At 38.6% G+C, this 26,053-nt stretch overlaps 1 protein-coding gene across 4 annotated transcripts in view; it reads left to right on the top strand.

Annotated features, from left to right (window-relative positions):
• The window catches only part of LOC106088766 (YEATS domain-containing protein 2), a 37,666-nt gene extending 13,825 nt beyond the window's left edge, over positions 1-23,841 (top strand). For 2 of the 4 annotated variants that reach the window (XM_059368859.1, XM_013254436.2), the window contains exons 3-7: positions 8,121-8,478; positions 14,909-16,560; positions 21,342-21,438; positions 21,509-21,663; positions 21,726-23,841. In XM_059368859.1, coding sequence (XP_059224842.1) covers positions 8,409-8,478; positions 14,909-16,560; positions 21,342-21,438; positions 21,509-21,663; positions 21,726-22,028 — 2,277 coding nt within the window. In that variant the 5' untranslated portion in view covers positions 8,121-8,408 and the 3' untranslated portion in view covers positions 22,029-23,841. Of the gene's footprint in view, positions 1-7,818; positions 7,977-8,120; positions 8,479-14,908; positions 16,561-21,341; positions 21,439-21,508; positions 21,664-21,725 lie in introns of those variants that run through there. The other 2 variants (XM_059368860.1, XM_059368861.1) reach the window with 2 other exon arrangements.
• Positions 23,842-26,053: the final 2,212 nt, after the last annotated feature.

Raw genomic sequence — 26,053 nt, 5'->3', positions numbered from 1 at the left:
CGCCACCTCCACATGAAAATGTGACTACAACAACAACAACATTTCTTAAACTCCACATAACCTAACCTATAGTACAATCATCTCTAGGGATTCCAAAACCTGTAAAAATACAATCGAATTGTGTGATGATACATAATAATCGCAATAACCTCCTCCTCAGGAGTATGACCCATTATATTTGTGTCGCTTATCGTCTGCTTTCGAAATATATATATGGACAATTGTCTGTTTTATTGGAATGCTATTCAATATCAGGACAGGAAATACCAAAATATTCCCCGATGTCATTGTACGCCCGCTCTATGCACTGAATACAAAGAAGCGTTTCCGCCTTCGGCACCATCACCTAAGTACTTGCATATTTAATTATAATAATAAATAATAAAGTTAATGCGACATAAAGTCATTTATTTTTAAAAACTTCAAGGTAGATATTAATAAATTATACAGATCATTCACACATAGTTTTGTGGTTTAGTATGTAGCGTAAATACCACATTGTCGTCTGCATCATCGTTGATCACTCAGTGCATTAAAGATGCTGATACAATTATTCATAGGTTGTAATTATCGCAAAAGCGTTAAAATCGTTAAAGCGTTCATTAAGTTGTCAGATATTACAAGGGCTGGGCGAAGAACGGTCTTGGCATCGGTAAAGGAAAATATTAAAAATTTCATTGGAATCAAGTTAAGGTAGGCAAACATCAGGCATCAAACAAAGTCATTGATACTGGGCTTAAAGAATTTTTTAAATTCAAGCATTCAAAAAAAAATTCCCATTGAAATGAAAAGCAATGCCAAAATTTCGGAAGCTATATTATTTTGTAATTAATCTTTAATGAAAGTGAAAATAAATCTTAACAACGAGTTGGGGAAAAGTAAAAGGAAACGAACATGAGTAGGTGCATATATTTATTTTCAAATTAATTACCCCCAAAGGGGTTCAACGAGCTAAGCGATCATGAGAAGGTGATTTAGATAGGAGAGATTGTATATTCATGAGTTTCTGAAAAGAAATTTCCAATTCAATAGACATACAATCGGACACAGACACTTCAAATCATTGGCAGATGCCGTCAACGTTTTTCTTCGTTGCTAAAAAAAAAGTGGTTTCCATAATATAAAGCAAAAAAAAAAGCAAGCTAAAGCAAGCTAAAAGTAACAGCTGATAACTGACAGAAGAAAGAATGGAATTACAGAGTCACAAGCTGTGAAAAAAATTGTCAACGCCGACTATATGAAAAATCCGCAATTACTTTTTGGGCAACCCAATAAATTTGACAATGTATTAAAACTTTACAATACATGCTCAGTCGAATCCAAAGAATGGTTTTACAACCTAACCTTGCAAATGCAAATTTTGCCTATGAATATTCCACTAAGGAACAGGGGCAAACTTCTCACCTATCAATGAGTGCAGTCCGATTCAAGTTTAAGCTCAATGACAAGGGCCTCCCTTTTATAGCCGAGTCCGAACGGTGTGTCGCAGTGCTACACCTCTTTGGAGAGAAATTTAAATGGCATAGTACCTCACATAGAGAGAAGTTTTACATGACATAGTACCCAACATTAGGAGGGGAAAGCCACCGCTGAAAATTTTTTCTGATGGTCGTCTCGCCAGGCTTTCAGCGTCATAGGCGGACATGCTAACCTCTGCACTACGGTGACCTTAGCTGGGAAATTTAATTAAATGTTTACAGGTAATTCGATAATCAAAGATTTGCGAGATTTATTTTTAGGAGAATTTCGTAGATTTTTCAATCGAAAATTAAGAAATAATTAAAATAAAATTTATTAAAATTGCAACCTAAATGTATTTGGTGGTTTTTATGTTTATAACTCTTTCTTTATTATGTCACTGCCATCTTGCGGCTTCTGAAAAGTTAACACTTTTCAAACACGAAAGCTGCATTAATGATGATTACACAAAGTGCGTGAACTGTGCTAATAAAATTTATAAACAAAAACACATTGAAAAATCTGCTAAAGCCATGATCTTCGCCAACAGCGCGAGGAACATAAAAAGTCAGCAACAAATGATAAAAATTAAAAACAAATTTCTACTTTTTAATTGGCCACACAGTAAGACGGTATTTGTTTCTCTTTTCCAGAGGCCAGAGGGGGTCGGTCGTTTCATTACGTAACAAATCCAGCTATGATTTTGCAATTACTTATAATTGCTGTGCATTGTGGAAGATTTGTTGTGGGTTTTTGTGTGTCTTAAATCCATATGAATACATGAATGTCTGTTAGCAATTGTAGTGGATTGCCATTCTAGATTATGGAAACATGGAAACTCTTGCCCATACAATTTTTATTTCCAAAACAATTTGAAATCATTCATTATCAATGTGACAATGTTCCTTTATTGATTGCAGAAACTGTTTTAATAATTTATAATGTATTCTCTAATAACTGGAACTGACAGGAGGTAGTAAATTAAATACATATTGGAAATTCTGTTATTGATGCGGAAAATTATAAATTTGAAAAACAGAAGAGCAAATTTGATATGAGAAATATTTTAGATTGGAAGAAAATAGATTGGAAAGCAATAGCATTGTGTTTTTTCAAGGTCACAATCAATAAATTGCTATCGACACTTTTTTTTACTTCAATAACCTTTGGCATGAACATTTGAATATATTTTCTTTAAGCATTCAAACAAGTTCGGCCGGGCCGAACTTTGGATGCCTACCACCTCGAGTATATATTGCGTTGCCAAAAAAGTAATTGCGGATTTTTCATATAGTCGGCGTTGACAAATTTTTTCACAGCTTGCGACTCTGTAATTGCATTCTTTCTTCTGTCAGTTATCAGCTGTTACTTTTAGCTTGCTTTAGGAAAAAAGTGTAAAAAAAGTATATTTGATTAAAGTTCATTCTAAGTTTTATTAAAAATGCATTTACTTTCTTTTGAAAAATTCGCAATTACTTTTTGGGCAACCCAATATATATGTAAACTACCTCTCATCATAATCCGGTGAAAAATGCGAAATTTATGGACCAAATATGGCAAGGACATTGATTCGTCTAATAAGTACAAGTCATAGTTCTATTTTGTGGACCAAAATATTGGCCTTTTTGGTAGCTATATCCAAATATGGCCATGATGTTCCCATCTATAGGAGCCAAACATAGACATTTGGCTACACCACCAACAACAACAAAGAAACCTTGGTAATCACCTATGAAGTGAATGACCGACCAGAAGTTAGCATGGCACAGTGCAAACCGCTTTAGTCTTGTCAAACGCTGTCTTTGCGCCCATCTGTTATAGGCGCACCCTCTAACTAACATCGTCATTCAATTTGTTACTCATAGAAATAATGGTTTGGGATCCAACAAAGTATATACATATATACTTTTGACCGCCTTGACATTCTAAGTCTATTTAGCCATAACTCATAGAAATAATGGTCTGAGATCCAACAAAGTATATACATGTATTCTTGACCGCCTTGACATTCAAAGTCTATTTAGCCATGTCCGTCCGTCCTTCTGTCTGTATATCGCAAACACCCTAACTTTCGAAGGAGAAAGCTTGAAATGTTTCCCAAATAATTCTTATTGGTGCAGGTCGGTTGAGATTGCAAATGGGCTATATCGGTCAATGTTTTGACAAAGGTGCCATATAAACCGATCTCCCGATTTGACTTCTTGAGCCACTGGGGAGTACAATATTATCCGATTTGTCTGAAATTTTGTACTTGGACATTTTCTATGGCATACAACAGATGTGCCAAGTATGGTCCTAATCGGTCCAAAACCCGATATAGTTCCCGTATAAACCGATCTCTCGATCATACCTCTTGATCCTCTAGAGGGCGCAATTTTGCTAAGATTTTCAACAATGACTTTTTTATGATCTCCAACACGGGTGCTAAGTATGGTCTGAATCATTCTAGAACCTGATATAGCTCCCATATGAACCGATCTCCCGACTTGACTGCTTGAGCCTCTAGAGGGCGCAATTATTATCGGATTTCGCTGACATTTTATGCTATGACGTTTTCTATGACATTCAACAGATGCGCCAAGTATGATTCCAATCTAAACCTGATATAGTTTCCATATAAACCGATATCACGATTTGATTTCTTAAGCCTATAGAGGGCGCAATTTTTATCCGAATGGCTGAAATTTTGCACAATGGCCTGAATTGGAAAGAAACCTGATATAGCTTCAATATAAACCGATTATAATTCTTGGGTCCTTAGAGGACGCAGTTTTTTCTGATTTGACTGAAATTTTGCACAACAACTTTTTCTGTCATAACCATAACCTTATATAGCTCCCATATAGACCGACCTCATGATTTTACTTCTTGAGTCCCAATAAGGCTACCTTGAAATTTTGCACAATGATTTCTACAATGGTCTCCATCCTCCAAACCAAGTATGGCTTGAATCGGTCCATAACCTAATATAGCTTCAATAGCATAGCAATTCTTAGCTATTCTCCTTTGTTTGCTTATAAAGAGGTGTCGGGCAAGAAACTTGGAAAAATCAATCCATAGTGGAGGGTATATAGGATTCGACTCGAATGAACTTAGAACACTTTTACTTGTTTTTCTTTACGTTTCTTTGCGTTTGCAACACATCGAAATATCCATTTCCGACCATATAAAGTATATATATCTTGATCGCCGTAAAAATCTAAGATGATCTAGCCATGTCCGTCCGTCTGTCTGTTCAAATCACGCTACAGCCTTTAAAAAAAGATATTGAGCTGAAACTTTGCACAGATCCTTTTTTGTCCATAAGCAGGTAAAGTTCGAAGATGGGCTATATCGGACTATATATTGATATAGCCCCCTTATAGACCGATCTGCCGATTTAAGGTCTTAGACCCATAAAAGCCACATCTACTATTTATTTTCCAGAAATTTGGGACATTGAGTTGTGTTAGGCTATTCGACATCCTTCTTCAATTTGGCCCAGATCAGTCCAGATTTGGATATAACTGCGACATAAACCGATCTGCCAATTTAAGGTATTGGGCCCATAAAAGCCGCATTTATCGTCCGAAATTTGGGACAGTACGTTGTGTTAAGCCCTTCGACATCCTTTTTTTAATTTGGCCCAAATCGGTCCAGATTTGGATATAGCTGCCATAAACATCGATCTCTCGTTTAAAGTCTTGGGCCCATAAAAGGCGCATTTTTTGAGCGATTTCGTCGAAATTTAGGACAGTGAGTTGTGTTGGGCACCACATCTTTTTTCAATTTGATTCAGATCGGTCCTCATTTTGATATAGCTGCGATATATACCGATCTGCCGATATAAGGAGTTGGGTCCATAAAAGGCGCTTTTATTGTCCGATTTCGCTGAAATTTGGGACAGTGCGTTGTGTTAAGCCCTTCATATTCTTTCTTAATTTGGCCCAATATATATGGATATAGCTGCCATATAGACCGATCTCTCGATTTAAGGTCTTGGCCTCATAAAAGGCGCATTTTTGTCCGACTTCGCTGAAATTTGACACAGTGACTTATGTTAGGCTTTTCGACGTCCGTGTCCTATATGGTTAAAATTGCTGTATATTTGGATATAGCTGCCAAAAATACCAATATTTTGTTATACAAAATTGAACAATGATTTATACTTATTAGACCAGTCAATGTCCGCGCCGAATTTGGTCCAAATCGGACCATATTTCTATATAGCTGCTAAATTATGCATTTTTCGCCGGATTATGACGAAAGATGGTTTACTCGTGGGTATCCAAAGATCGGCCCGGTCGAACTTAAGCCTTTTTTTTAAATAAATAAATAACAACAGCACCATCGATTGCCATGAAAAGCCTACTTGCAGGTGTATAGGTTCAAATTTGCTTTCTTCAACCATTCCAAAATGTAAGATTAGTTGGGAAGAAGCTAATACCACATACAAGCTGTAAGAAGAGGTCACTGCCCTTCAAACATTTGGAAGTGACTTTCTCACTCCCTCCCAGAATAGTCACTTTTTAGGTCCTTTTGTATGATAGTTTGTAGAGATTTCAAAATTTACAACAACAAAATACATTACTATCGGAATTCTATCATTCATGTTTCGCTAATTAGTTTCTCAAAATCAACTGTTATTGGTACAAATTTAAAAATAGATTCTTTGTTGTTGTTTTGGATACTACCTTAAAAAACCTCACACAAGAGAATGTATGTTTACTTAGGCTTCTGTAATGAAAAAAGGCCGGTAGCACAGAGGGATAACATACGCCTCACAATCGTAAGGTTGGCTGTTCAAATCCCAGTCAGGGAAAATCATTGCAAATAAAATCTTCGACTTTAAACTCGATTTGAAAAAGACATAAATTAGAAAGAGAAATAAAAATAAGGCTCACTCTAACTCAGGATTCACTGAATAAGGTTAAGCCAAGCGATCAGCCGATATACTTTTTTTTTAATATTTGGCAGTACTTGGTATTGAGGATGTCAACTTGTTCTCTTTTTACATTCATTCTTTGTTTACGTTTTCTCCTATATGATGACATTTTCAATCGTAAGATTTGACATCCTTAATGATGTTTATGGGGCCTATCCACTTTGTGTTTTGCATGTGACCTAACCTTCTATTAGTGAATCCTGACTCTAACTGGTAAAAAAAACATCAGGCCAAAAAAAAAAATATATTTATTTTTATTAATGACGTTGATAATCGAATTTTAAACTTTTTTTAGTCCCTATTTAGTCACTCATGGGTATATATCGCCAAGTGGCACGTTTTCTCCCGTACCGAGACACTAATTAGTGTAAAAAATGATATCGCCTGAGATTGTTTTCAACTTCCTTGAGTGCAGATTTAGTAACTCGCGCGATAGAAAATGTTTGGAGGGTGTGTGCGTATAAAGGAATATAATCGATTTGTTGTTGCTTGTTGTTGGATCTGAGTACTGTACTTTGATTTTTAACGGTTTTCATGTTCATGCATAGCTTATATTCATATAAATAGTTTTACTCACACATACATATGTAGTTAATTTAGTCAAGTCCAATATGCTTGCTCTCAGGATTCACTAATAGAAGGTTAGGTCACATGCAAAACACAAAGTGGATAGGCCCCATAAACATCATTAAGGATGTCAAATCTTACGATTGAAAATGTCATCATATAGGAGAAAACGTAAACAAAGAATGAATGTAAAAAGAGAACAAGTTGACATCCTCAATACCAAGTACTGCCAAATATTAAAAAAAAAGTATATCGGCTGATCGCTTGGCTTAACCTTATTCAGTGAATCCTGGCTTGCTCTTTAGAAATTATGTTGTCATTTTATATGGAACATGGTTTCTTTGTGATATAAATTTCTATATTATGTTTATTTAATTAATAATGGAAGTTATAAAACCATTATAGTTTCACATGTATAGGCATTTTGCCTGCGTTCTGTAAATAAAGTTTATTTTAGTATCGTGATTTTAGGCAATTAAGCCTTCATTTTAGCCAATTTAGTTGTGATGATTGTTGAAAGTTTAGTTTAATATGCTTCTCTCTCGCTACCCTACCGCGCTCGATTCTCTGCCTGCTGTTTTGATAGAGTGCGTTTGATAAGAGGAGCAAAATAATGCACGCCCCTTTTTTATTGTTGTTGCTTACTAATCGAAAGTTTGTTTATTTATTACTACAAAGTTGTCAAAATATTTCTTTTTTTAATTTTTCACTTTTGTAAATAGTTTTTTTCTTTGTTTGTTTTAAGCATCTTGTTATCCTTATCGTTTGATCTCTTTTTGTTTTCGTAATTATTTTAATTGCCTTTTTGATATTTTGCTGGGAGTTTCTCTTGCTTTTGTATACTTAGTTACATATAGAGTTGGCTGCTGCTAATTAATTAGTAATTAAAACCAAAAGAAAACTCCAATATATCAACAACAACAGCAAACAATCGGAATGAGATAAAGAAACTTCAAATTCTCTTTTTTTTTTCTTTCTTTCGTTTCGATTTGTTTTGTTTGTTCGTTTGTGTCGTCTGTGTGTTCATGTGAGTCTTTATAATAGCTTCTTTGTTTTTATTTGTGTTTTTGATTCTCCTCCAATGACGGACCAAACGACGACGACCATCATCTTCATCACCACAACCCTGAAACTGTTCTCCAATTGTTCGTCGTATGTTTTAACATTATAGAGGAATCCTCTTACTCTCTCTCCAACCATCATCCTCCCCCTAGACCCCCGTTTATTAGCACATACTGTGAGATAAGCACTTTGGTGAAGCCCGCATTAGTAACCGCAGCAGCCGCAGAAGAGCGACTAGAAAGTGAGAAAACACAGCTTCAAAATCTAGCACACAACGCATGTATTGTTTTCTTCTACGAGAGTGACTCAAAAAAGAAGAACCCCCCCCCAAAAAAAAAACACCGTTTCACTCCGTTACCAACTTTTGTTTGCTCCACATAGAGAAGAATAGAACGTGATGGACCGCAGTATGGATTCTATAGGCAGCTGTTCTTTAGATGTCGATGCTGAATCATCTGATATATCAGGTATAACAACCACAACAACAAAACAACAACAATTTAAACAATCAAATACCAAACCAATCAACCTTGCAAACAATCAACCATCCAACAACCAGCAACCATCCATCAATAATATTGTACAGAGTGTGAATTGTTTACAAAGAAAACAAAATATGGAACCTTTATTGCCGCTCTAAAGTACAAATGCATACATACACACACACACATATAAATATATATTGGGATAACAGGTGGTTTTGTCTCACAATGGAGAGATAATTACTACAAATTGATATTAGAAGACATGACATTTTCTTTATCTCTTACATGTTATGAGAGCGTAATTTTATCATGCAGGAAAAATATAACCATATAGACACAAGTACCAAAGGTTAGCTGCCAAACTAACAGATAATACAAAACAAAATTTGGGAACTTTATTCTTTATGTCTCCTCTTAATTCGATAATACATACAAAGGATAGAATTTGATATGTCAATTCATTTTTGAATTCGTCTTACAAAAACAAAAACCGTCAGAATAAATATTTTTTCAAATAGATTGTTTTGTTTACTGCTCCTATGATTCTTAAACTTAGAATATATGATGGCACGTCTAACAACCTTAATCTCTGTAAGCTTCACACAGGAAACTAAGGTCCATTGCGTCGCCCCAAATATGATAGAAAAAGCGCAGAAGAACCCAGATAGAATGTACGTCAGTACAATGTCAAACATTAGAATGAAGAAGCCAACATGCGTGACAAAACGGTGCCCAGGCTGGCTGGAGAGTTCCCTCTGCACTGCCATTTAAAGCTATAGTTGCCGAGAATGGCTAAAGGAGTATGTGTCTGAAGATAATTTAGACATATAAACTTTGTTCGATCCTGCACCTACTCCCGCAATTTCTGGGCAATGCCCCAATAGGTGCTCAACCTTCTATAGCTCATCCTCATCCCCACAAATCAAATGTAAGCCCGTCATGTGTCCGGCGCGACGTGCAATATGTGTTATATGTGCGGTAGCTTCACCCCATCTGGGAGAGATCTCCTGAACACTTTTACTGTAATTGGTTATGACAAAACATTTGTTCCACTCGCCGAACTTAGATTAGCGTTCAAAGCGCCTCGATCTTCTGCGCTCGTTTTATAATCTCTGATAAGTTTCGAGTTGTCTCCCACCACTTGGTCTTTGCATAAAATTTCCCATAACCAAATCGCAAAGTAGCAGCTCTAGGTACTCGATAGCCTCACAAATTCTACTTTTAAGTTCGTGAATCGACGCTGATTTGTTGGCGTACACCTTATCTTTCACTTGTCCCCAAGGGAAGAAATTGCAAGGTGTTAAATCACAAGATCTCGGTGGCCAATTGTGACCGCCTCTTTCTGTGTGGTGTTCATTGCTGTCTCGAGAAGCTTAGCTGCGTGCTACCGGACGCGTCCCCAGGTTATCGGAGGTATCGAGCGGAGAGCGGCATCCTCTGGGTTATCTATCGCGCCAGTGATTAGATGAACCAACACCATGGACACTCCGAGATCAGTAGATATGAGAACTACATAAGGCTATGAGGTTTATGTGGCAGCTACATGAAGTTTCCATACTTCACGTGGGTGTTCGATATATAAGGGGAAATTAAAAATGTAAAATTCAAGCCTAATCAGATAAGAATTGGGATGTTCAGTTGCTCAAGAAATCAAATTGGCAGTCTTAGGAGATCTTGAACTAATATTGGGTGCCGTCTCAGGAACCTCTTTCTTCGCTTTCCTATCGTCGCCTCGATTGTCAAGTGATAATATGACTTGGTCCTATCTTCTAATCACATTGAAAGTAAAATAAAAACATCATATCAACATTCTTGTTGTTGTAATAGCTACATACTTGTCGTCGTCGTTGTAGCAGTGTGTTATACACTGAGGTGACAGCCCTTGCCGTTGAAAAACTCCATCGGGTCAATCCGGTACGTACAACCGGCTGCTATGGGATTAGCTACATACTTGTGTGCGGGGGTAGCGATATTTGGCATGTTCCCGTTCCGCTGTTTGGACCCCATCGCTAGGGGAACGAAAACAACAAAGCCTTTTACGCATAGCCAAACCCAAAGAGTGAGTTTTATTCGCTTACTAAATACTAAATTTCCCATGAACATTCCATTAAGAAACGGGGAATACTTCCTTCATATCTACAAGTGCAGTCCGATTAAAGTTTAAGCTCAATGATAAGGAGTCTCCTTTTTTATGTCGGGTCCGAACGGCGTGCGGCATAACGACACCACTTGGTAGAGAAGTTTTAACAAGGCAGTATACCTGGAGATGTTATTGATGTTCACGCCGGAATTTGAACCCAGGCATTCGGCGTCATAGGCGGGCATGCTAACCTCTGTGCCACGGCGGGCTCCGTTTAATTCGCTTGCTGTATAAAAACATCTGTTTTCTCACTACAAAATCAGCTGATTCATATATATTTAGCTCGAGAACAAGATCCAAATTAACTCGAGAGTACTTATGGGCCTTATTAGCTTTATATTACATATTTAGTTAATAAATTAATAAATACATTTATGGACATGAGTTCTCCCTCGATTCCATGGATATGGGTGTTAGTAAGCAAATTTGCAATATTAACATACTAGATGATTTGGTCACTATCAGGCCCGAGGCTAGAGTTTAAGATCTGCTATGGGAGATAAATCTACCGAAATAGTTATTTTTTTTATAATTTTTAACTTAATCTGCTTTAGTAATTACTGAATTGCAGCGAAGAAGCCATTTCAAAATGGTCATAAAACTTAAAAAGAAAGAAAAATAAAATATTAGACCTATTGTCGCCAGCAACTCTACTATCCAACCCCAATGTATGTGTGTGTGTGTATAATCAGCGGAAATCACCTAAATGTGTACAGAGCCATATCTACTTGTGTATACGGCAACACAGCTTTATTTTTTTTCCACCTAAAAACAACAAGAACAACACCATTACCCAACTAATAACAATATTTGCTAATGGATAATTATGTTCAATATTCTCTTTTTTGTTGTTGTTGTTTTTTGTTTATTCTTCTATGGTGTTTGAAGTGTCACTGCAAATATTACAAGACCTCACCTACACCCCTTTGCTCCCTTGGAATTGAACTTACTCTGCTGCATTGGAAGCAGTTAGCACACCCAATAATGACGTAGTTTTAAGTTAAAAAAGGAAACATTTTACACCTTTACTACGGTTTCCCAAGCCGTGTTTTCTCCTATTCCCTTTTCCCAACAATATCCAACTTCCTAGACCAACCTCTATTTTTTTGCAATTCCATTGGGGTTTTTGCGTCCACCACGTCTAACTTTTTTTCTTTGTTTAATTTGTGTACCGTTTTATTTGTAACACTACTACTAACACACGATGATGGGGTTACCTAAATACATACATGCATAAATATTTCTTGTTTCATATTTTATGTTTATTTGTTGGTTTTAAAGTTTAACATCATATTTCTGTGTAGGCAGCAGCAACAACAAAACACAATTGTAGGAAAAAAGTGCCTACTCACTGACAATATTGCTGCGGTCATTAAGGCGGCGGTATTATGCGTGTGTCCGTTCAATCACTCAAGACACCAACCCACATTTTATGACCGATTAGTTTGGGTGGGTTATTTGTATGTAATGCTCCAATCCCATTCACTACTCTCTTCCTTAGCTCCCCATTGGTGGGGTATTGTGTAGCAATGGTACAAAGGTGTACGGACGGACAATGTCCTACTCTTGCCATCGGCCCCTATGGGCAATGGATTAAGTTACCTTTTAAGAATATTTGTATATGCTTTAGATTTCTTTTTAGTTCAACGCCAACAAATATTGCCTAGTAGAACAACATTGCCACTTGTAGTGGTTAGAGGGCACTGATATTTCAATTTTTCAGTTTGCTTTTAGGTCTACAATAGAGGTGTACCACCCAGCAGTGTGCACCACCACCAGACAAATGGTTGGAAATTAAATATTTGAAGGATAACTTTTTTCCATGTCGCTGACCCAGTAAAGTGTCCTTTATGTTATATTTATACACATACAGCACATAGACCAATATATATTGCCCGCACACATGCATACGTAGACATACATAGATTATCAATTGCAATTGGCTATTTTTTAAGTTTTGTTTTGTAGTTCCATTCTTGATATTAAGAACCTTTTTCTTTCATTTCAAAGCGGATAGTCCAATTGAGCAGTGTTTGTGAGCAAAAAGTGTTTTCTTGTTCTTAAAAGAAAAATAAACTTTAATTTTATTTAAAGAAAAAAGTCTACAGCCAAATAATATTTTCCGGCCATTTTTCCCAATTGGGCAAGTGAATAAAAACTTCCAACAGGAAGCAATTCTAGTTCATCTAGCGGTCGGCAGATTTAATGAAATTAAGGCAACTCGTCAAGTTCGTCAAATTGCAGGAACAATTTTTTATTAACGACCAGTTTTGTGGATGCCACTTCTAATCATTCACTTTGAACAGCTGAATTTTTTATGTCCTTCGCTTTGTCGAAACTTTGGGCCATTCATTTGTGTTGGCGTGAGCTTATGGCAGATGTTGGAAAACCTATTTTCGAACTTTTTTGACAAAATTTCCTTCAAATGGTCTGTCGTTGCTGAAGAAGTATCAACTGACCTCATCTGTTGAGTTTTTTCTGCTGCAGCCTCTCGTTAGCTCGATGTATCTTTAAACGTACCTATAGCTGATTTTGTAGCAGGCCCTGCTCACCATCGGATCGCCAATGTGCGGATAGAAACATAAGCAAATAAGGTTAGGTTGGCGGGCAACTTCCGTTACCTACAACCTAAGATATTCACCCAAGAGAAAGGTAAAAAGGAAAAAAAATTATCAAATTTTCTTCGTTTTTACCATCTTAAGATGCAAAACAAAGACCTAACTTTGCAAGACTATTGCCAACATGCAACCCATAACAACAACCTAAATACAACAACAACAAATTTTGCCCATGAACATTCCACTCAGGAAAAGGGGCAAACTTCTCCCGTATCAATGAGTGCTCAGTCTTTCAGGGTTTTATGACAAGTCAGTTAGCCCTAGCCCATCCGAACAGATACCTCGAGGACCCTAAGAGTAGGAAAAGACCTCAGATTCCCCCCGGCGTGGGATTGCTGTATGCACCACACAAGCTGGATCTTTGAGGTCCGATCTGTATTGTGTTCTTTGCTGTCACAATAAGCTTAGCTGCGAGCAACAGGGCTCATCCACAGGTTGCGGATAGTGGAATGCTCCATAAGGAGTAGCTGCAACGGCAGTCGTGGACAATCAGTAGCCACAAAAAAGACGGACTTCCTCTGGCCAAAATCTTCATCGTATGAACACCAAAAGAGAGAGGACCTATATGTCCAGTAGAGCGCCATGTATGAAGTTCCACTTCAGATTGTTAAACGTCCCTTCTGTGTTCAAGAAGACCTCGAGAGTTAATTCGCTCACACCCAAAATGTATCCAACCGAGCAAATCATGCACTGTCAACCGACTGAATCTTACTGATAGCATACCAGTGAAATTTCGCGACGGTCCCTAATACAAGGACAGTTAGTTCAGAATGTTCAGAATGAAGGACGAAAGATTAATTGGCCTGAAGTCCTGGAATAGAGAGTGGCTCAGTTTTCGGCTTTTGCGATCAAAATCACTTTAACCTACCGCTCCCCCGTCGGAACATAGTCCAGCATATCGCAACTCTTACAAATCAAGAGTCGTATGGCATACCGTTTGCAACATAGCAGGCAGCTCGCCATCTGGTCCCGCTGACTTGTAGAGTTCAAATGAATTCACCGCCCAGAATATCTTCCCCTCCGTTATCAACCAAGTGACCCGGCGCCGTGTGGTGTCAGAGCAACATCGGTACTATCTGGTAATATCGACCCACCAGTTGCGTCCGAGCTATCAATCACGGTGTAGCTGTAAATAGTCTCATTGCTAGAATTGCTATAAGTCTTTCGAGGATAATTTGTCTAATCCATTTGTGGATGCCGAAAAAGATGACGACCCAGTCACACTTGTCTTCGGCAGATTGAAACAGAAGCACCCACAACAAATTAAACATGAAAAGCAACAAAAATTATTAGTAATGGATAGGATATAGAAATTAAGGTTTTTTACTTTGAGACCAAATGTTATTGATTTAAATTTTCTAAAAAAAAATAAATATAAGCAGATTTTATATGCCCTTTAACTGTCATTTACCTTCAACTCTGCCTAAACTATTTCTATGCAAGCCTAAGGTTCTGGTAAATCTATTTCTATGCATACACAAATGTGGTTCAAGGTTTTCTCTTTTAGATTTAAATAGCTTTCAGTATTACCACGCCGCCTCTCTCTCCTTGTATCCTTGACATAGTATCAATGATTATTGTTTTTGTATGATGGTATTTTGTAATGTGTAATTGATTTCCACACCCACTACTCTTGCACTTCTTCCATATTTAGATACCAGTGGCAGTTTAAATTTTCCCACACCCATCTCCATCAAGGACATTACACGTGAGTTTACAGCCAACATCCGAGAACGTTGTTCGCTGCAGACCGTAAAAAATAATACCACAGCTTATGTAGATCCTGTCACAGGACAAGTGTGCATAGCACTGACAACACAACCGCCCAACACGACATCAGCAACAGTGGGAACGGTGAACAATAACATAGCTATTGGGGAGCCTCACTGTAAAACGACAGCGGCCACCGTGAATCTCTTATCACCACAAACGCCCGACGTCGATACGTACGACAAGAAACCGAGTTATTTAAATTTGGCCTGTTGTGTCAACGGCTATTCGAACATAACTACATACGATTCGAAAATACGACAAGATATCAACAAATCACGCGAAGTCTCACCCATTCGACCCTCGTCGAGTAGTCTGCAGTATTGCAAGAAGAACAACTCTTTGGCACCACCCGTACTGCTGGCCATGCCTAATGTCAATGTAACCTCGCCCCATCACCATCATCTGCACATGACTTCGAATGGTGGTGGAGGCGGCAGCGGAATTATGACAACCATAGGGACCAAATACACCATCATCGAGAATAATAATCATGCACAGAATGGCAGCGATAGTCTGCACAATCTTAGTGTGGGTGGTGATGAGGTAGGTGGAGGTGGTGGTGGTGGTGTTGGTGGCGGAGGGTCTTCGTCTACCGCGCGTAGCTTTATACAACAACGAGTAGAGAGATTATATGGCCCCGGAGCATTAGCCCAAGGCTTTTATAGTCCCAAAAAGACCAAGGCCTCTCCACAACGTCTCAACCGTTCACAGACTTGCGAAAATGGAGGCGGCAGTGCCACCTCGGAGCTGGCTCGAAAATTCCAAGAGTTATCGCCCAGTAAAGACTATAATAAGTTCCGCGAGAAGCTCACCACCAATGGTAGACCCTCCATACCGGCCAGTTTGTCCTCCTCGGCAGCGGACAATTTAAATACCGAGAATAATAACATTGACTTACCATGTTTGAGACATTTATCACAAGAATTTAGAGCTCAATTGCCCATTGTGTCACCCAAAAGAAACTTCTCCAGAAGTTCCCCTGGCAGGGAACTAACGAACCACAGCAATACCACGACGGTGTCAAACACCCACACCACCACAACAAAAACAAATGAAACACAAAATTACAGCACAAGTAATGGCACCACCACTACAAGCAATTCGATCACCAAAACGACAACTACAACAATTAATAATCATTACCACCATCCACACAATAATGAATCCAAGTCACAAAATATCATCAACTCATCTGGTATAGGTGATCAAACCATCGATGAAGTGGATCGCCAGATACCTTTAGAGACGAGTACAGAGTTAGTTCATACACCACTACCAGCATCAGCGTCATCAACGTCCTCGACAGTCCATGTCCTCCAACCATTAGCCGCCGAAGTAGTTGTAACACCAAATTCCCAAATTTCTAAAGAGACTGCTTTTAGCGACGCCACTGAAACACCAAACACTACTTCCAGTAATGGTGCTGTGGCCCCCATTAAGGATGCCCATTTCTTCCTGCAGCAATTGAAGAGTGAACAAAATCGTTTACTAGAGATGGCAGCGGTAGCAGAGAAATATTTAGATGCTCTAGCGGTAAGTAGACATACAAAAACCTAATACTCATTTCCGTGTCACAAATTTATTGTTATTCAATTCAAATCAAGCAAGGAAACAACGCTCTTTGTTTGTCCGGTCTAATATTTGGGTATATATGGATTGTTTTGAGAAAATCAAATCGACTTATAGTTGAGGTTATAGGGTTACTAGAAGTCAAATCGGTGGATCGGATTCTATGAGTCATTTGTTGGGCATAAGTATACTTTACGTACCGTTTCATATAAAAATTTAGGCTTCCATGGGCTTCAGAAGTCACGTCGGGGCATTGGGTTAAATGGGGCCCATGTCTATTTGAGTCTATATATATAAAACTGTTACGTTACCAATTTCCACCAAATCAAATAAAAATTGAATCTTCTAGTGCATAAAGGAGATTTATTTAAATCGAATCGACTCGACCTCGAGCTTAAACTAAATAACAACAAAACATAGAAACTATATCCAAATCGACCAACCTATATCAAACAAGTAAAAAGGCGTTAAGTTCGGCCGGGCCGAACTTTAGATACCCACCACCTCGGGTATATATGTAAACCACCTTCCGTCAAAATCCGATGCAAAACTCATACCTTATGTCCCATAGCAGAAATATGTGGAGGGGCTTAACTTAACTCTTTGTCCCAAATTTCGGCAACATCGGACAATAAATTCGCTTTTTATGGCCCCAAAACCTAAAACCGAGAGATCGGTCTATATGGCAGCTATATCCAAATCTAGACCGATCAGTGCGATAATGCAGAAGTATGTTAAGGGGCTTAACTTAACTCACTGTCCCAAATTTCGGCGACACCGGACCATAAATGCGTGCTTTATGGGGCTAAGACCCCAAATCGGAGGATCGGTCTATATGGTAGCTATATCCAAATCTGGACCGATCTGAGCCAAATTCACGGAGGACGTCGGAGGGCCTAGGACAACGCAATGTCCCAAATTTCAGCAAAATCGCATAATAAATATAGCTTTTATGGGCCTATGACCCTAAATCGGCCGATCGGTCTATATGGCAGCTATATCCAAATCTGAACCGATCTGAGTCATATTGACGGAGGATGTCGAAGGGCCTAAGACAACTCACTGTCCTAAATTTCAGCAAAATCGGATAATAAATATAGCTTTTATGGGCCTATGACCCTAAATCGGAGGATCGGTCTATATGGCAGCTATATCCAAATGTGAACCGATCTGAGCCAAATTGACGAAGGATATCGAAGGGCTTAACACAACTCCACGTCTCAAATTTCAGCAAAATCGGATAATAAATGTGGCTTTTATGGGCTTAAAACCCTACATTGGAGGATCGGTCTATATGGCAGCTATATCCAAATCTAGACCGATCTGAGCCAAATTGACGGAGGATGTCGAAGGGCACAACAACACAATTCACTGTCCAAAATTTCACCAAAATCGGATAATAAATGTGGCTTTTATGAGCCTAAGACCCTAAATCGGCCGATCGGTCTATATGGGGGCTATATCAAGATATAGTCCGATATAACCCATCTTCGAATTTAACCTGCTTATGGACAAAAAAAGAATCTGTGCAAAGTTTCAGCTCAATATCGCTATTTTTAAAGGCTGTAGCGTGATTTCAACAGACAGACGGACATGTCTAGATTGTCTTAGATCAAGAATATATATACTTTATAGGGTCGGAAATGGATATTTCGATGTGTTGCAAACGGAATGACAAAATGAATATACCCCCATCCTTCGGTGGTGGGTATAAAAATAGTATCGGTTCCCGCAGCGATCGGTTCTTTGTACCGAAACAACCCAGCACCCACTTAATAGTCTCAGCCGAACGTAAGTCAACCAGAAGAAGACAGAATAGCCATGCTTCAGAGACCACATAGAGACAGTATTCCGACGGCAACCACCCGCTTCTGATGTTCACAGCGTATGGAAGGTTTTCAGCTAAACCATAACGGCAACTGTCAGAAGACCAAATTTTCCGCAGTTCAATTAGCAGATGAACGGGATAACCTTCGCCAAACAAAGCCTTGTACCCCGCAGATAAGTGAACTTAACCGGAAAATTGTCAAGTTGGTCGGTGATCATGAGCGGAATACAGGATCTCCAAAGTTACAACATAGGCCCTGGTGCTAATACACTATAGTCCTCAGTTACATCACTCAACAACCAAAAACCCGGCACGGGATAACTGAGCATCATACGGGTTGGAACTTTAAATTCCGATCTGTGTGGTTTTCCTCGTTATCATGGGAAGCTACCAGGCGCGTCCTAGGTTGCGGATATTGGAATGCTCCATACGAGGTAGCTGAAAGTGCAGCCGCGGACAATCAGCGGTATCGAGTGGAGAGTCTAAGTGGGAGGCCGGGAGGCACTGGCTCTTGTTTAAATGCTGAGTACCTATGATGCTCGGCATGTCAATGCAAGTTAAAGGCGGCCACTTTCCCGTGGCGATGGGTTGTATGGACCGGAACGAGCTTGCTCACCTATAAGAGCTTGACAAGGATCGCCACCTCCACATGCATATATGATTGCAACAACAACAACAACTAGTTAAAGGTCATAGCCAGTTTCTCTCTAAAGAGCATCATCCGAGCAACCAGGAGAGTCACCCGAATTTCGAAAAGACTATCTGTATTTTTAGAAATGTGATTCTACAAATCCACCGATCGCAACCTCGTCATACTTAGAACGAACTTGCAGGATATTCTCCAGTATTCTGTAACCAAATCGACTTTATCCCAGTATCCAAAAAGTCACTGATAGACGCTCACCACCAGTTACAAATGACGAAAAAGACTAATGTCTGCCCTGCAAGCAATTCAGGACCACAAATCACCTAGTTAAATGCTCGGAAAAACCAGCTAATCCAACTGCAGAGTCACTTGGAACTACTCCAATTGAAGTCGACAAATGTCTGAAGCTAGATCTAAAGACTCAATAACCAATGGTCATAACTTTCCCACTGCGATCGGTCTTGTGGACCGGAACGAGCTTGCTCACTTATAGAGCTTGATGAGTATCACTACCTTCCGGCACTTTAAGCACCACACAGGCTGAAGCTTTGAAGTCGATCTGTTTTATGTACATTGGTGTCACGCTGTCAGAAGCTTAGCTGCTATCTACCGGGCGCTTCCATAGGTTGCGAATAGTGGAAGAATGCTTCATACGGTGTAGCTAGAAGGGCAGTCGCGGACAATCAGCGGTATCAAGCGGAGAGTCTCTGTGAGATACCGGGCGGCATTGGCTCTTCCACAAATACTGAGTGCCTATGATGCTCAATATGACAAGGGGAGTTATTGGTGCCTTTAAATAACCAAATCCCCGTAGGATTTTCGTCGTTCTATCGACAGTTTCGCTGTTCTACAGTATTACATACGCGTTCGCCGCCCACGCCCTTAACTCGGACTGGGTCGACCCGGAACGGCTTGGGGTAACCAAGTTTATTAACGCAGACCTCTGGCTTTCACTGCCAAATCGTTTCCTCTTTCATTCCACCTTCGCCCCCTAAAATATGTTCACACTTGACGTCCTCGCGTTAACACCACACCACCTCACACTTGCCGTGATCGCTCGGATCTATGCCCACAGGAGCGTATTATGGTGAGTTAGTCAAAAGCGGATCTCAGTCCCTAGGTTCTCAATATAGACTCACTCTGTCCCCAAGCCTTGATCCATCTGTGTAGCATGAACTTCCAGATGACAATACCAGAGTTCCATCAATCCAAGACTGCGCCGCTGGCAGCAGTGCCTCGCACACGCCAGCAATTGTCGTCTCGGGTATCCGATTGGAAATCTCTTCCAATTTTTCCATATTTCCTATCATCGCTTCGATTATGCAGCGATGGTATGAGCTACTCCTATCCTCTATCCATTCTCCCATCGGTCCATGCTTTGATAGATCTGCCATATAAACCGTTCCTTGATATTGACTTCTTGAGCCACTAGAGGGCACAATTCTTATCCGATTTGTCTGAAATTTAGCATGAGGTGTTTTATTGTGACTTCCAACAACTGAGATGAGTATGGTTGTTATCGGTCCATAACCTGATATAGCTGTCATATAAACCTATCTGGGGTCTTGAGCGTCTAGAGGATGCAATTCCTATCCGATTTGGCTGAAATTTTGCACGACGTGTTGCGTTATGATTTCCACCAGTTTTGTCACATATGGTTTAAATCGATCTATAACCTGGTATAGCTGCCATTTAAACTGATCTGGGATCTTGACTTCTTGAGCCTCCAGAGGGCGTAATTTTTATCCCATTTGGCTAAAATTTTGCATAAGGTGTTTTGTTATGACTTCTAACAGCTGTGTCAAATATGATTCAAATCGATCCATAATCTGATATAGCTGCCATTTAAACCGATCTGGGATCTTGACTTCTTGAGCCTCCAGAGGGCGTAATTATTATCCGATTTGGCTGAAATTTTGTTCAACGGCTTCTGTCATGACCTTCAACATATATTGTAATCGGTCTACACACAGCTCTCATGTAAACCGATCTCTCTATTTTACTTCTTGAGCCCCCGCAGTTCTTACTCGATTTGGCTGAAATTGAACGTCGTCAACATTCAATTCAATTATGGTCCGAAGGGGACCATAACTTGATATATCTCCAATATTAAATCAATTCTTTTATTTTATCCTTTGTTTGCCTAAAAAGAGATATTGGGAAAAGAACTCGACAAATGCGATCGATGGTGGAGGGTGTATAAGATTCGGCCCGGCCGAACTTGGCATACTTTTACTTGTTTAAAATTTTATTGTTTTTTTATATTTTCAGAGTAATCCTGATATTACCGAGGATACTTTGGGTCTTTTACGTTCGGCTGCCGGAAAGGCCCGTCTATTAGTCTCACAAAAGATGAAACAATTTGAAGGTATAATGGAGAAAAAATTGGGGAAAATGTAATACGAAATTTATGTTCCTTCTTTATGCCTCTTTCATAGGTTTGTGTCACAATAATCTTAACAGTTCACCGGAGGACCAGTTTCCAACCACAGTCGATGATTTGCAAGGATTCTGGGATATGGTGTATTTACAAGTAGATCACATAGATTCAATATTTAAAGGAATCGAACAATTGAAGGCAAATGAATGGAAAGTAAGTGGAGAAAAAGAAAGGAGAAGAAACAAATAGTTAATAAATTATGATTTTTCTTTTAGAAACCCGCAGACATGCTAATGCCCACTATGGCCAACAACAGCAGTAATTCCTTAAAAACACCCAAAACCATTAAGACAAACAAATCGCGTGCAAACACCCCACTGGCAAATGGTGGTGGTTCCAGTAGTGCAGCATCAACGCCTTCCGCAGCGGCGCTCAAACGTGAGGCCCAACGTAAAAAATTGCAAGAAATGAAACGGCGCAATCGGGAAGCTATGGCTGCTGCTGCAGGCCACACAAACGATACATTAATAGATGGAGTTGAAATTCTTGCAGTGGATACTAAGGAGCAGGAAAGCTAATTATCTGCTTTGGCAAGGCCTTTTTATAGGGGTCATGAAAATAAACGGGAACTAATAGTTGAATACTCTTACCATACATACTAATCTAATACGGAACTAACTAACTGTCTTGTCTCTAATAATATACTCTATCTTGCTAATTATATCATACTGTACCACTACTACCACTACTACTACCAATACAACTAGTCTAGGAAAGCGCTAAGAAAATAATGCAAAAACATCTAAATTATTTAATGAGAAATGATAAAGAAAAAAAAAATATTATAATTGTGAGTAAATTTAAGAAAATAAAAAATCCCTTATATGTCTTAAAAGCGAAGGAAACGCAAGAAGAGAACATTATGTGCAGGTTCAAAACAGAGTCGTGCTTAGAAAGCTAACCTCTTATGTCCCCCACCCATAATAAACACATTTTCCAAGCATGCTGTAGAACCTAAAACCCCCCTAAACCCCAGTAATGAGAACAAGATCAAATTTTTTAAGAAGCTAAATTAATTGTTACAAAAATATTTCGCAAAAAAATTAACGCAAAAGGAAAATCAAAACAATTGTTACAATTGTTAATTAATATAAAATATACAAAAAAATAAAAAAAAAACAAATCACCATAAAATTGTGTTGTATGATGACAAAAACAAAGAAACAAAACACCTAACGATAAAGATAGAACATAAAACGAACTTATATTGAAATGCCTTTTAAAAAAAATGTTTATTTAGAATTTAACAACAACAACAACAACAAACGATTTATGTAATAATCATTCTCTAGTACAAGTATTAACGATAGTATTGCTTTGCCCATCCCCATACAAAATACAATATATAGAAGATGACTCATTTGGCCAACTCCTCCAACTCTGCCCCCAAACCTAAACACTCTCCAATTCAATTCAAAATGTGCAGAAATCCCAGCTCGATTCGGTTTTGTTCTTGTTTTATAAGAAAAAAAAAATATGTTGTCTTAAACAATCCAGTTGTAACTAATTTTCTCCCCGCATATTGTACAAAATTTTGTAATTTATTGAAGAGTCTATTTGGGAATATTTTGATTTTGTATTCTTTTTTTAATGGCGACAACAAAAGACATTTTTTTCTAATCGTTTATATATGTAGGAAATGTTATTTGTTTTGATACCACTACTACCACATAATCTACCTATATATTTTTTACATACCTTTATTAATTAATGATAAAGCAAAAAAATGAGAAGAAAAATAATAATCAAACAAACTTATTTAACATGTGTCTAATAGTTTTATTATAAAAAAAAATTATCATCAACATCGTCATAATCATAATCATTGCCCTTTTCATACGCTAAATTAAGAAGCCTTCCCTGGAATTCCCTTTCTCTAACATTTGTTTTTTAATTTTTTATGATTTATTAATTTTTGTTGTTTGTAATTTGTCGCCCTCTTTCTGCCTTCCGTTTTCACACTTGTGTCTTTATTAATACAATTGATAACCCCTAAGGACAGTCCTTATAGTTGCTCTCTATTTGTTCTATATACCCTACACATAGCATCATACCAACATACATACATAAAATATGCCTTGTTGCATTTATACAAATCAATTCACGTTTATACTTTGTTTTGAAATTTTCACCAAACTAAAATTTTTTAACTTGATTTGCAAAGAAACAGAAAAAAACGAAATATAGCTTTAAGTTGAAAATAATATTTTATTGAGAAAGAGAAGAAAAAAAAACAACAAAAGAAGATTAAAAACAACAACAACAAAACCCACGACAACAACCAACTAATATTAATAAAGTTATTTTTTATTCATTATCAACAAAACAAAATGTGTGTGTGTGTGTGTGTTTTCATTATGTCCAACCAGAAACGCAATTGTGCAAGGATGCCCTATTTCGAACTCTTTCATTATTTTATTGGCATAGAATATTTTGTCAAAATTTTATTTCCATATATTATTTCAGACTAGCTGAACCGGGCCCGCTCCACTGCGTCTTTTTTAACTCTCTCATATCTTTTTAAAGTGGAGACACTTTGCCTTGAATGCGGATGTCGAATTCGTGCCATTGTAGCCTATGAAGCTGAACGCGTTCGAATCCTGGCGAGAACATCGGACAAAGCGGTGTTATTTATTCCCTCTTAATGTTGGCGACATTTGCGAGGCAAAATGCCATGCATTGTAATTTAAAAAATTTTCCCCAAAGAGTTGTCGCACTGCGGGACGCCATTCGGACTCGGCTATAAAAAAAAGGTCTATTATCATTGAGTTTAAACTTGAATCGGAAAGCACTCATTGATGTGTGAGAATTTGCCCCTTCTCGGTTCCTGGTGGTAATGTTCTCATTAGTGGAGGGATGGCACCTCAGCCATTTCGACTCAAATATGGATATCAAACGTGCTGCACTTTCAAATCCCTTTAATTTGAGCCCCAAATTGCCATGGCCGGTAAATATGAACCGCTTGGAGGGTGTTTTGGGGCTGGGGCGGCCACCGGCATTTTGCACTGAAAATAGATATCAAATTCGTTCTTTATTCCCAACGAAAATGAAATTCAGTTTAGGGGGTGCCTTAGGGCGTACTCCAAAACACTTGGCTCCAAAATTGAATATCAAATTCGTTTTCTACTCTCAAATACCTTTATATTTCAGTCCCATATTGTCATAATGGGTCAAATAACCCATTTGACGCATCTTTAGGAGGAAAAGGAGGCCACCGTAGCGCAGAGGTTAGCATGTCCGCCTATGACGCTGAACGCCTCGGTTCGAATCCTGGCGAGACGATCAGAAAAAATTTTCAGCGGTGGTTTTCCCCTCCTAATGCTTGCAACATTTGTGAGGTACTGTGCTATGTAAAATTTCTCTCCAAAGAGGTGTCGCACTGCGGCACGCCGTTCGGAATCGGCTATAAAAAGGAAGCCCCTTATCATTGAGCTTAAAACGTGAATCGGACTGCACTCATTGATATATGAGAAGTTTACCCCAGTTCCTTAGTGGAATTTACATGAGCAAAATTTGCATTTTGCATTTTTTAGGAGGAAAAGCGCCACCTAGGCTTGAAAGCAAATTTTAATGTCATATTTCACTTGAGTCCCATATAGGGGGAGGTGGGCAACCTCCCATTACTTGGACCTAATGTTTTATGCCATATTTGTAATCAACTGCCTAATACTTTTCATTTGAGTCCCATATTGACATGAATTTCGAATATATCTGTTTAGAGGAGTTTTGGATTTGGGGGGCCCCGCTGGGTACTTGGAACCAAATTTTAATATCATATTTGTTTTTTGGTCTCCAATACCTTTCATTTGATACCCTTATTGTGCCCATCGGACCACTTTCGGATATGAGTGGCGTTGTTTGGGTAAGGGGAGGGTCCTGCTCCACCCGATATCTAAAAATTATATAGCCTATGTTTCCTTCCAGACAAACGTACACAATCTATAAAAATTTTAAGAAAATCGGTTCAAGTATCATATAGTTATAATGGGTCTAAAGGCGCTTTTGAGGGGTGGGGTGACCACCTATACTTCGATCTGATTTTGTATGTCAGATTCGAAATCTACTCCCGAATACCTTTCATTTGAGCCCCATATTGAAATGAACGTTCAATATGTCTTTTTGGTGGGAGCTTTGGATTTGGTGTGGCCCGATGGGTACATAGACTCAAATTGTTATACCATATTCATAATCTACTCTCCAATACCTTGTATTTAATACCTATATTGTCCCGATCGGTCTACTTTTGATTTTGGTTTGTGTTTTTGGCATAAGGGGGAGGGTTCGTCCCCCTTCCGATACCGAAAAATTATATAGCCTATGTTTCCAGACCAACCTACACAATGTGCGAAAATTTTGAGAAAATCATTTCTGCCGTTTTTCAGTCTATACGGAACAAACAAACCCAGTCCCATATAACCGTGATTGGCTAATGTGCACATTTTATCTCATATTGTCATGATCGTCAAATAAACCTATCTCGCCATTCGCAATGGATATTGGCGTTCAACACAAACTCTCCATATACTAGATAGCCCATTATTTT

This window comes from Stomoxys calcitrans, chromosome 5 (assembly GCF_963082655.1).
Source record: "Stomoxys calcitrans chromosome 5, idStoCalc2.1, whole genome shotgun sequence".
NCBI lineage: Eukaryota > Metazoa > Arthropoda > Insecta > Diptera > Muscidae > Stomoxys > Stomoxys calcitrans.
Note: the sequence above shows the minus strand (reverse complement) of the source record. Positions and strands in the feature narration are given on the sequence as shown.